This window comes from Stenella coeruleoalba (genome assembly GCF_951394435.1).
Source record: "Stenella coeruleoalba genome assembly, chromosome: X".
In the NCBI taxonomy this organism is placed as follows: domain Eukaryota; kingdom Metazoa; phylum Chordata; class Mammalia; order Artiodactyla; family Delphinidae; genus Stenella; species Stenella coeruleoalba.
The window spans coordinates 67,804,880-67,818,605 of NC_137152.1; the positions used below are offsets into that span (position 1 = coordinate 67,804,880).

The 13,726-nt window shown below is 34.2% G+C and overlaps 1 protein-coding gene across 1 annotated transcript in view; it reads right to left on the reverse strand.

Annotated features, from left to right (window-relative positions):
• The window catches only part of POF1B (POF1B actin binding protein), a gene marked incomplete at both ends in the record, with an annotated part of 100,388 nt that overhangs the window by 21,624 nt on the left and 65,038 nt on the right, over nt 1-13,726 (reverse strand). Inside the window, 7 exons of the mRNA XM_079910980.1 lie at nt 2,124-2,206; nt 3,022-3,150; nt 4,802-4,921; nt 5,264-5,416; nt 6,443-6,556; nt 7,386-7,478; nt 13,201-13,275. Of these exons, the coding sequence (XP_079767106.1) occupies nt 2,124-2,206; nt 3,022-3,150; nt 4,802-4,921; nt 5,264-5,416; nt 6,443-6,556; nt 7,386-7,478; nt 13,201-13,275 (767 nt within the window). The remainder of the gene's footprint in view (nt 1-2,123; nt 2,207-3,021; nt 3,151-4,801; nt 4,922-5,263; nt 5,417-6,442; nt 6,557-7,385; nt 7,479-13,200; nt 13,276-13,726) is intronic.

A 13,726-nucleotide genomic window follows, 5' to 3' on the forward strand; every position in this document is an offset into this window, starting at 1 on the left:
AGCACAGGGAAATCTACTCAGTACTCTGTACTGGCCTGTATGGGAAAAGAATCTAAACAAAGAGTGGATATATGTATATGTATAACTGATTCACTTTGCTGTACACCTGAATGTTAACACAACATTGTAAATCGACTATACTCCAATAAAATTTTTGGAAAAAGAAATTAAAGAGGATCTAAATTGAAAAGGATCCCATGCTTATTGACCAGAAGACAGTTTTGTTTACATGGCAATAATACCTGAAGTGTCCTACATATTCAATGAATTTTCTGTAAAAATTCCAGTGGGATCTTTTTTAACAGAAATTAACAAGCTTAACCTAAATCCCATATGGAAAAACAAAAGACCACAAACAGCTAAAGCTTTCTTGAAAAGAAAAGTTTAGAGACTCACACTCCTGCTTTCACAACTTCAATAAAATGCTATAATAATCAAGACAGTATGGTACTAGCATAAAGACAGATAAATAGATTAATGGAGTGAAACTGAAAGTCTACATATTTGCCCTTACATTTATGGTAGTTTGATTGACAAGGATGCCAAGTCAATTTAATGGGGGAAAGGATAGCATATTCCATAAATGAGTCTGGGACAACTGGATATCCCCATGCACAAGAATGAACTTGGATACCTAATTTACAATATATAAAAAATTAACTCAAATGGATCCTAAATCTAAATGTAATAGATAAAAATATAAAACTCTTTAGAAGACAATGTGGGTGTAAATATTAATGACCTTGTATTAGTCAATGGTTTCTTACATATGATACCAAAAGCACAAGTGAGTAAAGAAAAAAATAGATGTATTGGACTTTCTCAAAATTAAAAACTTGTGCTACAAATGATACAATCAAGATAGTGAAAAGACAATCCATGGAATGGAAGAAAATGTTTGCAAATCATATCTCTGATAAGGGACTTGTATCCAGAATATATAAATATCTCTTGCAATTCAACAATAAAATAGCAAATAATACAATTTAAAAATGAAGAAAGACTTTAGTCATTTCTTCAAGAAGATATACAAATGCTCAGTAAGCACATGAAAAAATACTATGCAACACTAATTATTGGAGAACTACAAATCAAGAGTGCAATGAGATACCACTTCCCACCCCTTAGAATGGCTACAATCCAACAGATGGACAATAACAAATGTTTGGGAGGATGGAGAGAAATTGGAATCCTCTTACATCACTGGTGGGAATGTAAAATGGTGCAGCTGTTTTGGAAAAGTCTAGCAGTTCTTCAAAAAGTTAAACAGAGTTACCATGTGCTCAGCAATTCTACTCTTCTTTATATACTCAAAGAAATGAACACATATGTCCACACAGATTTGTACCCAGATATTTACAGTAGCATTTTTCAAAATTGAAAACAGCCCCTAAATGTCCATCAGTTGCTGAATGGATAAATAAAAGGTTGTACATCCATAAAATGGACTATTATTTAGTAACAAAAATCAATGAAGTACTGACACATGCTAAAACATGGATGAATCTTGAAAACATGCAAAGTGAAAGAATTCAGCCACCAAAGACCACATTCTGATTATCCCATTTATGTGAAATGTCAAAAACAGACTTTTGCTGAAACTATTCATAAAGAGTCACTTTCTATTTGGTTTTGCTAAATTGTTGAGATGTAAGCTATGGTCGTACTGCTAACATGAGGAGAGACCCTGCCTAAGAATGACGTCTATCCAGGAAAGAGCAGAGCCAAAAGATATACAGATTTCTGAAGACATATTTTGATCACACAAATCCATCTGGACACCAAGCAATCCCAATTACGTGAATTAACTAATTCCCAGTTTAAGTTGGGTTTCTGGCATGTGCAACTGAAAGAGCCCTGACTAATATGGTTGGTTAAACAACTAATTATTTGCTTTTCACTTTCATTGTATTTACTGTATTGTAAATACAGTAAAAGTGTGCTCTTGAATTTTATTGACCATAATAGCTATGTTTTTTTGTGAACATTCATTCTTCAGTAGAATTATTGACCAGCAGAAAACACCAAACTCTGTCTAGGGGCATATATATCAGTTAAACATGCTATAACTTGGATTATAACATAACCAAAGTCATATCCAAATTTCATTAAAAATACATTACTTTCTAGTGGTAATAGTTGTCCTTCCACCACTGGAGGGTTGGTTATGAGATGAATATATTTCTTGTCTCAACTTCGAGAGTTCCTTACAAATAAAAGACAATATAATCATTTGAAAACCATAGAAACATGAGGTAAGAGGTATGTTTGATAATTTAACAACGTTACTAAAGAATAATTACTTTTTTCCCTTCCTTTTTAGCCTTGAGGTAAGAATGTTCCAATCCCACTTGTTGAATTCCATATAGTCTTGCTTCATGGTACCTAATCAGTTACATTATAAGTCTCTGCAGGAATCCACTAACTGGTTCTATACTTAAGGGATAACATGAGATAGAATGGGCATGATTCTCAAGATGAAGATGTGAAAATTTTTGTTCCAAAAAGATTTAAATGTGTATCTATAGCAGAAAAATATGAAATTTCAATATGGAAGTAGATATTGTTTCATAACAGAAAATCTATCACTGAATGTTACTACAAATACCATTTGTTCAATAACAGCAATACAACATTAGCCACGATTTGGGTAGTTTCTTCCTTCAGTACCTATTTTATGACAGATCTTGGGCTACATGCTACAGACATAGAAAGGAATATAACACAGTCCCTTGCTGAAGCAGCTCACAGCCTTATTGGGAGTTTGACTGCCAATGAGGTAGAAAATCAATGTCTTAAAATTATTAAAGGCACAATAGCACATATTTTTTGCTTCAATTCTAGCTTTCATTTGAATTATTTCTCCTGAAATGTGAGTCTTCTACTTCTCATAGGCACTCACATTCTACTTCATGAATAAAGTAAGTCTCGGAAACATGTCTTTTTATAGTTTGTGGGAAGTATTTATCCTACAGGGCTGAGTTGTATGGTTTGTCTCCACCTTGACCCCTTCTCTGTTACCTCCGATTGATGCTTTATAAGGGAATCCTTCTCTTCCAGCAAGCTTGTCAGTTCATGAATCTTGAATTGGAAGTCACTGCAACTTCCTTCTCTTCTTGAAACATCTTTTTGGTACTGATTTAATTGAGTCTAAGGATTTAAAAAGAACTAAGAATTATTATAATTCTCATTAACAAAATGGGTAACTGAGTTCCAGAGAGGTTAAGTGACATAAAGTCATACAGCTAGTTATGAAATGAAGAGCAAAATACCAATAGTTATAAACATTTAAAGAGCTTTATGAATGTAATATGTGAACTGAAATGCCAATTAGGAATTTCTCACTTTTTTAAGATTTATTGTTTATTTTTGGCTGTGTCGGATCTTAGTTGCAGTACATGGGATCTTCATTGAGGCTTCTACCTAATTGTGGCATGTGGGGTTTCTCTTCTCTAGTTGTGGCGCGCAGGTTCCAGAGCACATGGGCTCTGTAGTTTGTGGCAACGTGGGCTCTCTAGTTGAGGTGCACGAGCTGAGTAGTTGTAGCATGTGGGCTTTAGCTGCCCCATGGTATGTGGGATCTTAGTTCCCTGACCAGGAATCGAACCCGAGTCCCCTGCATTGTAAGGTGGATTCTTTGTCACTGGACCACCAGGGAAGTCCAATAAATTTCTCATTTTTAAAAGGTGACTTTACTATTTAGGCTTAAGCATTACTTAAGTAAAAGTCCTAGGCAACAAGAATTAAAATAAAGCTAAGAAAACAGGTACTTTATATTCCTTCAAATACTAATTAAGGAAAACTCAATAACAAATATTATATCATAATTTGCAGTTCACAACATATTCCTCCTGCATGACTCATCTCAGTCCTCACAGCAGCCCTCCGAGATAAGTATTATTATAATCTTTATTTACAAAACAGGTAAATGAGATCCAGAGACACGAAGGCACAACAGCTACTAAGCAACATAGCTGCAACTCTATGACAAGTCTTCTGACTGCAAATCCTGTCCATTTCCCTTTTTACTGCATTATGTGTGCACAGATGGCTGTTTAGGTTAAAGTGTTATTAGTAACGTTCAGATGGAAAATAAACCAGTGGAGGACATCTGCAAGAAACATCAGCAGACTTTTGAACAAATTCTATTTTGTTTCATTTTGATTTTTGGTAAAGACTGTACATTATATTTGGAGAGAAAAAACTGTGGTCAGTTTTTCTATTAAAATATTTGAGTTTATATAACTACAATTAGGAATCAGTAAATTAAGGGTTAGTCAATTTGACCTAGAATGACAAAATAAGGCAATGTATATTTATTCTCACAAATATCACCTTAATTTTGATGCCAATTACAGGTATATAATTCAACAGTTCTTATCCATGTGCTTGACAAAACTCTTGCTAGCTATCATCCTTCAAAATCAAGTGAGGATATTTATGAAGTCAAATGCGGCTTCACTGGATAATCTTGAAAGTTGCTTGGCTGCATAGAGCAAGCTTTAGGCAAGATCATAAAGTGTTCCCCTGTCACCATAAATAAATAAATAGAAATTAAAAATCAACAACCCTGCACTTAAGGTCTTCTTTTGCTTTCCTAGAAAAGATGAAGCTAAATTACAAGACAATTTAACAATATTCCCTACATAGTGATATGTATTTAAAGAAATGGTTCTATGGCATACTCCTAAAACTCTACCTTTGGTTGATTTTTCTTTGTAGCATTAAACTTGAGACTATCATTATCTTATTAGAAAGTTTGTGCTGAACTGTGTATTTATGCAGTGTAGGATCTACATACCCTTAGTTTGCAGATCTCTCTATCTTTCTCCATTCTTAAGCTTTTTACCATCTCCATGTAATGGTTGCCAATCTCAGCCATTTTAGCCTGCAGCATCGGGCCTGTGCAAGTCTCTGAGAGCTACACAAGACAAAATAAATTTCTGTAGTTAGACTGTTATGAAGGAAACACATATTATATTACAAGACATTAATAGATGAAAACCACTTGATTAAACAAGACATTGAAATAATGAGAGTGATTTTTAGGAACTGCATTATACAGCTCAGATGGCAGTGAGTTAAGACCTAACTGCATGTGAGATCATCAGAAAGCAGTCTACATATTTTCTCGAGATGAATTGGATATATGTATATATATATATATAATATATATATATATATATATATATATATAGCCAATGCTAGGATTACAACCATATAACTAAGACAATAACACACATTTAAAACAAAATTTGAATACCTGCACTCTAAGATTTTTATTCTCTTGCTCTAAATTACGCTTACAGTATTCCAGTTCTTTTAGTTTATATTCTATGTCTGATAGTGTATGCCGAAGAGAAAGATTGTTTTCTTCCAATGCTTGGCATTTTGAGGTTGAGTCTTGAAGTCCTTGCTGTAAAGACACAGTAAATAAGACAAATGGATTCTACTTTTTGGGAGAGAGTGCTTTTAGTTGATTAATTCAATGAAACAAAGCAAATATTGATATTTTTCCATGCCCAGTTTTCTTATATATTTAACCTTAAAAGGTAAGTTAAGGGCTTCCCTGGTGGCGCAGTGGTTGAGAGTCCACCTGCCGATGCAGGGGACTCGGGTTCATGTCCCAGTCCGGGAAGATCCCACATGCCGTGGAGCGGTTAGGCCCGTGAGACATGGCCACTGAGCCTGCGCGTCTGGAGCCTGTGCTCCGCAACGGGAGAGGCCACAACAGTGAGAGGCCCGTGTACCGCAAAAAAAAAAAAAAAAAAAAGGTAAGTTAAATCAGCTATGAAAGACATCATTACCCTCACTTGCCTATCTTGAGTGAGAAGGAATCAAGATCAGATGAATTTTCAGTGTACCAATCTAGCAACCTGACTCTTGCTGCTTTTTGACAATACCGTAACCTGCCTTTTAGTAGGCACCAAAATGACCATATGCCTGATTATGTGACAAATGAAAACTCAGCCAAATTTGGGACTGTCATGGGAATGAATTTTAAGAATGGACTGGCCTCAGAGACTCATTACGATTTCCTAAGAATCCTCTCTGCTCAGGTATCTGGAGAAATCTTCTAGAGTTCATTCATTCAGTTATTCATTGCACAAACATGTGTTAAGATCTACAAAAACTTTTTTATTGACACATTAGTAGATTAAATGAACGAGTGAACTTAGATTTTCAATATTTATACAATTTTTGTCACCCAACAAAACAGATAATTGTGGATAGTATATACTTTATATCTAAAATACTTGGGGTTATCTATTTTTCTGAGAGGGCTTCAGTATTTGGAAATACCTAAAGCCACTCAATTCCCATATGAACAAATTGTTCCATCATATTTAATTTTCTGGATTATATCTCATAACTCCAATGTGCTAGTAATTGTGCATATGAAAAACTATCAAATTTATTATCAAAGAAAATGTCAACTTACCTGCTGCTGGCGATTATTTGCTCTCACTGATGCTAAGAGTTCTTCATACTCTTTTATTTGAGTTTCTTTGAATGCCAAGTCTTTCTCAAGTCTTATCTTGTCATTTTCCAGTGACTAGAAGCAAAATTATTTATGACTCAGAATTACAGAATCCTGTCAACAGTTATGTAATACAAAGACCTGTTTACATTGGAAGGTTTAAATAAGCACTTGTTTCATTTGTAATTGTTTAATAAAACGGAATTCTTAAAAGTTAATCAAACTATGGGATACAAAGGATTGAAAATTTAAAAACCTGCATCAATGGACATTTTGATGAATTGACTAATTGTAAGTACAATGAAGCAGAACCTTTTGAATTATTTTAATGTTTTTCTTCAATCTACAAAGACCCTTGTTAATCCCAGCAGGTGGTGAATTTTCAAATTAAGGTCTAAATGTGTTCATCAGAACCCAGAAACAAGAAAGCCCACTCCAAAGTCCCCAAGGAGTTATTCATTGTATGGAAAGTATTCTGAATGTATCTAGCTGATGTCATGAAGAGCACCAATTAAAATAGAAAATGTTAAGTTCTTAGAGAAAGAAGTTTTCAAGTATTCAAATAAATTCAAAGTATGCTTTATTATTACAGAAAAGGGGAAATTATGAATCAGAGTCAGATTATTGTAATTTTACAAACTACTCCCTGGTTTTAAGCATTAAATTACCTTAGCGGTAAACTAAGTAGTAAGTGTTCACCCAACTTTCATTTTCACATTGGATAATTCTTTACTCCTCTCTCCCAACCCCAATTAACTATTTCAGGAAAATAACTATATCTGGGTGAGCACAATGTTGTTGTGTTGTATTAAATTTTAAAAAGGTATACTGAATGCTTTGATTTCTATGTTATGAAGCTAGGATCTAGAAAAGATTTGGAAAGAAAAATCAAAATAAATGTTACTGTCAAGTCATTCTGAAGATTTCCAAGCTCCTCCCGTATGTTGCTGAATGTGGACAGCACTAGCCGGAGTGATTTATCAGACATACCCCTCATCTGGAGGAAGAAAATTATTGATGGTTTATTTTTACTAGCATTTAAAAATAGGCAGTATAAGTAATAATAATCTTATTTTTTCTATTCCTACAAGCAAACTTATTAACAGTTTCATTTTTGATATGGCAATATTAGAATAGTGATGCAGGGCATTTGGTCAATAACATGCATTAGTAATCCAAGCAATATCCCTGAAGAGTACCTGAAGAGATCATAGCTATGCTATTAAAACAAGGGTCTCTTATTTTTTCCATGATAAAGTATCATCTTTCTCATGACAGAAATGTATCATCAAATTCTTAAATTTACTTTTCTTCTTTATTTAAAGATTAGAAAAGATGAGACAGTCAACCTTCAAGTAATAAATTGCATCTCCCTAAGTGTGTTGTCAAATGCATAGATTTTGCCTGAGTTGAGAAGAATCTAATACAAATTAAGTTTAACCTTGAAGTATAGAAATGTCTCAAAATTTAAAGAGGGAGAAAAACCCTTTAACTAGATTAAACTCATTTCTTCAAAGAAAAGTGGTTTTGAAAACAGGCAACTTCTGTTTCTGAAAAGATGGAGCAGAAATACTTTTCTCTATTTTTCCTGCTAAGTCTAACTAAAACCCCTGCACTTTATGTATAAAACAAACATAAAAAGACTCTGAAAGTTAAAAAAGAAGAATGAAGTCTGGTTGAGAACATTGGGAGCTAAGGAATAATACGGAAGTGATTTCCTGGGTTTTCTTTTTGCTTCATATATGAGTGGTATTGGGCAAACCAATAACAAAGAAACACCAGTGGATACAGACAACAAAAGTCCCTAGAAAAGCCTGCTCTTTCTACCCAAAGTACCATGAAAAGGGCAGCCTAGCAAGGCAGATAGCATTTAGATAATAACCAGTCTACTCCAGCCAAACACCACAGAAAAAACCTGCAACTCTATTCTACGCCCACCCAAACCATCAAAAGCCAAGAAGGGAACGTAGACTCTCTCTCTCAACCTCCCTGCTTGGGTGATGTCAGAGAATTCTTAGTGAAGTGTCAAGACTTTCATCATTGCCCAACAGAAATGAGGCCACTCACATTGCAGTGTCAGTAGAGGCCAACAAGGGAACAGTAACACAACACACCTCCCCATCCAAACCAGGGTGTTTTCAGTGGAAGCCTAGTAGAGAGCCACACTTCCTACACCTGCCAAGGAAGAACAAAGAGCTACTCCCCCAACCTGTGTCAACAGAGGCAGAATGGGAAACCTGGACTTCCACCCCCACGTGGCAGTAACAAGTCATGCCCCTACTTCCCCTGTTGCTCAGTATCAGAGGAGGTCTGCTAAAACAGAAGATGTGAATAAGATCCAAAGTCAGAAAACAGTACCCAAAATGTCCAGGTTTCAATTTTAAAAAAGTCACTTATTCTAAGAACCAGGAAATCTCAACTTGGTAAGAAAAAAGGGTTAATACATGCCAACATCAAGATATCAGAAAAGTTAGAATTATCTGATAAGGATTTTAAGGCAGCCATTTTAAAAAGGTTTCAAAGTGACTAAATGTCCATCAACAGAGGAATGGATAAAGAAGATGTGGCACATATATACAAAGGAATATTACTCAGTCATAAAAAGGAACAAAATAGTGCCATTTGCAGAGACGTGGATGGATCTAGAAACAGTCATGCAGAGTGAAGTAAGTCAAAAAGAGAAAAACAAATATCACATAATATCACTTATATGTGGAATCTAGAAAAATGGTAGAGAAGAACTTATTTGCAAAGTAGAAATAGAGTCACAGATGTAGAGAACAAACTTATGGTTACCAAGAGGGGAAGGGAGGGGTGGGATGAACTGAGAGATTGGGACTGACATAAATACACTACTATGTGTAAAATAGATAACGAATGAGAGCCTACTGTGTAGCACAGGGAACTCTACTCAGTGCTCTGTGGTGACCTAAATGGGAAGGAAATCTAAAAAAGAAGGGATATATGTGTATGTAAGACTGATTCACTTTGCTGTACAGCAAGAAACTAACACAACATTGTAAAGCAAAGATACTCTAATAAAAATTAATTTAAAAAACACACCAAATTAAAAAAAGTTTCAACAAGAAATTGCAAAGATTTAAAACAAATAAAAAATAGAAAGTCTCAGCAACAAAACAGAAAATCTCAGAAAACAAACAGAAGCTATAAAGAGTAACTAAATGAAAATTTTAGAACTGAAAACTCAATAATTAAAAAGCAAAACAAAAACAAAAACCTCAGTGGATGGACTAAAAAGCAGAAAGGAAAGCATAGAGCAAAGAATCAGTGAACTTGAAGACAGAACAATAGAAAATACTGAGTTCTGAACATCAGAGAGAAAATAGGTTGGAAAAAAATTGAACAGAGCCTCAGTGTCCAGTGGGAGTATGACATATATCTAACATTCATGTCATCAGAATCCTAGAAGGAAAAAAGAAAGAGGGGGGAGCTGAAAAAGTATATGAAGAAATAATGGCTGTAAACTTCCCCAAATTAGCAAAAAAAATACACAGATTTAAGAAGTTGAGCAAACCCTAAACAGGATAGACCCAAAGAAATCCATGCCTGGACATATGAGGCAAACTTCTTAAAACTGAAGATAAATTTAAAATCTTAAAAGCAGCAAAAGAAACCTTAACTATTGGGAATAGCAATTCAAATGACAGCCGATTTCTCATGAAAAATCATAGAGGCCAGAAGGAAGTGGCATACATTTTTAAAGTGATGAATGAAAAGAATTGTCAACTACAAATTCTGTATGCAATGAAAACAACCTTTAGGAATGAAGGGAAAATCACATTTTCAGAGGAAAAGAAAAAGAATTTTTCACTAGCAGACCTACCCTTAAAAAAATGGCTGAAGGAAGTTCTCTGAAGAAAAAGAAAATGATAAAAGAAGAAATTTGGAATATCAAGAAGGAAGAAGTAACACAATAAGCAAAAATATAGGTAAATACAGTAGGCTTTCCTTCTCCTTTTGAATTTTCTAAATTATATTTGAAGATTGAAGCAAAATATATATATATATATATAACACTGTGTGATGTGGCTCTCAATGCCTGTAGAGGAAATATTTTAAAAATTATAAATGTGGAGGTTAAAGAAAGATAAAAGAAGCAAAATTTTCTGCAGTTCACTGAAACTGATAAAATGTTGACACCAATACACGGGGATAAGTTATGGGTATATAATGTAATACTTAGAGCAACCCCTAAAAAAGCTATACTACGTGATACACTCAGAAGCACTAGAGGTAAATCAAAATGGAATTCTAAAACATATTCAAGTAATCCACATGAAAGCAAGACAAAGAAAACAGAAACAAAAAACAGAACAAACAGAAAACACAATGGCAGATCTAGCCCTAACATATCAATAATTACAACTTGGTCTAAATACACCAGTTAAAAGACAGATTGACAGAATGATAAGAAAAAACATGACCTCACTATGTGTTTTCTATAAGAAATTCATTTCAAAGATAATGAAAATTAAAATATACATAATGAAATTTAAAAGTTGGGAAAAAAGATATACCATGCAAACATTAATCAAAAGAAAGGAGTGCTATTGATATTAGATAAAAATAACTTCAGAGCAAAGAAAATTACCAGGAACACAGAGGGACATTACATAATAAGAGTCAGTCCACCAAGAAGACATAGCAATCCTAAATGTTTATGCACCAGACAACAGAGCTACAAAATGTATCAAACAAAAACTGATAGAACTGAAAGGAGAAATAGACAAACCCATAGATATAACTGAAGACTTTTATACCCCTCTCTCGGCAACTGATAGTACTGCTTAGAAGAAAATGAGCAAGAATACATAATACAATAATTCAACAATACCATCAACCAAAGGATCTAATCAGCATTTATAGAATACTTCATCCAACAACAGATGCACATTCCTTTCATATACCCATGGAACATATACCAAAATAGATCATATCCTTGACTATCAAACTTAGCCATTTCAAAAAAATTAATCTCATATGGAGTATATTTTCTGCCCACAGTGGAATCAAACTAGAAATGAATAACAGAAAGACAATAGGAAAATCTCTAAACACTTAGAAAGTAAACAATACACTTCTAAATAATCCACCAGTCAAAGCAGAAGTCTAAAGGGAAATAAAAATATATAAAACTGAAAGAAAATGAAAATACATATCATAACTTGTGGGACACAACTAAAGCCATGCTGAGAGGATATTTATAGCACTAAATGCTTACATTAGAAAATAGAAAAGGTGTGAAATCAATAATCTAACTTTCTATATCAAGAAACTAGACAAAGAAGATCAAAATAAACCAAAAGCAAGCAAAGGAAGGAAATAATACAGACGAGAAAAAAAATCAATGGAAGTGTAAACAGGAAAACAATAGAGATCAATAAACTAAAATATAGTTCTTTGAAAAAAATCAATAAAATTGATAAACCTCCAACAAGACTGACAACAAAAAAAGAAAGAAGACACAAATCACTAGTGTCAGGAGTTAAATAGGGAAGAGTAATACAGACCCCACAGACATCAAAAGGATAATAAGGGAATATTGTGAATAGTTACGCACATATAAATTTGATAATTTAGTTGAAATTGACTACTTCCTTGAAAAACACAGATTACCACAACTCACCCAACACGAAACAGATCATTTGACTAGACCTGTAACTACTAAGGAATTGAATTTAGAATTTTTTTAAACTGCTGAAAAATATATATCCATGCCCAGATATTTTCACTGAAGGATTATACCAAATGTTTAACGAAGAGTTAACACTATGTCTATACATTTTCTTCCAGAAAACAGAAAAGGAAGAGACATTTACCAATTCATTTCATGATACTAGATTATCCTGACACCAAAATCAAAGCAAATACAAGAAAACTACAGACTAATGTTTCTCAGGAACTTAGATGCAAACATTCTCAGAGTTTTTTGAGGAAATAGGCCTTGAATGCACTTTGGATGGACATCCTGCCACCAGAAATAATATCAAGGATGTATCCAAGATTCAGGTTCTGCAGAGCATATGTGTTCCCCATACCACTGTCTCTTTATAATACAGACTGTGTGCCACTAAAAATATTTCATTTAAGTTTCACAGATAAGATGTCAGGTCCAATATCTGGATGATCAACAAAGATTTGAGACCAAATATCAAACTTAGAAATTTGCCTCACTAGACAAAACTAGAGTATCTTTAGAATCCTTTCTTGCAAACACATGTACTCTTCATTTTAGCCTTATTTCTTTAGCACCTATCTTGATCTGTCTTGGTCTGTCTCTCCCTTCAGTGTAGGGGAATTTACTGCTGCAGTGGTCTCTAGCATTCCACAATTCAGGAAAATCAAGTCATTGGCCTTTCCATCTGCCAGGGGTAGGGTAGGGAGGTATAGAAAGTAGAATGGAGAAGAGGAGGGCAAATCCTATAAGTTAGAGTCAGGTTGTGCTACAGCAGTGAGGAGAGAATAAGGGCATTCCACAGCCCAGAATATTTCTATAATGATTTCCTGAATGCTAGTCATTCAATACTAGTGTTTGATAGTCTGACCAAACTATAATGCAACCCTTGTTTAATCAAAATGCAATCAACTCTTGTGAAATAGGAATTTTATTTGGGACTTTCTGTCCTTAATTAAAGGAAACATCCTGGGCTAGTGGTTTGTTAGTGTTGCCTTCACAGCCACTCTTGACCCCATCTCACCTGCAGAATATAGCGAATTTGCTGTTTTGTAAATTCTGACAATCCTTTAGGAATCAACGATTCAGTGTCTTCTGACTGTAAGAAAAGAGAGGCTTATCTTTCAACAGATACATTTTAGTGTTTTAATCAGAGGGTCAGCAGACTTTTGTAGAGAGGGACGTGTTTTTATGGATATCAGAAGATTACTTCACTTTCTGGGTAATAGTTGCCACAAACTTTACTTCTAGCATTATCAGTTCTTACTTTTTAAAAAAATCATTGTACTACATACACCATGGAAAGAACCCTGAATTACAGGAAGTTTAGGGGGAAGTTTGGGGCAATCAATCAGATGTCCCATTTCTATTTTTTTAAAAAGAGCAACTTAAAAACAAAAGGGTAGTCACTTAAATCCCATTACCACTTTATTTCCGTGTATTTTTTAACAACTGGAAGTTTAGTTGGGTGGTAGATATGACACTTTAAAGGCTGATTTTTTAAATAATGAAAATTTGAGTAAATAAAATAAAATTAAAGGTTTACTGAG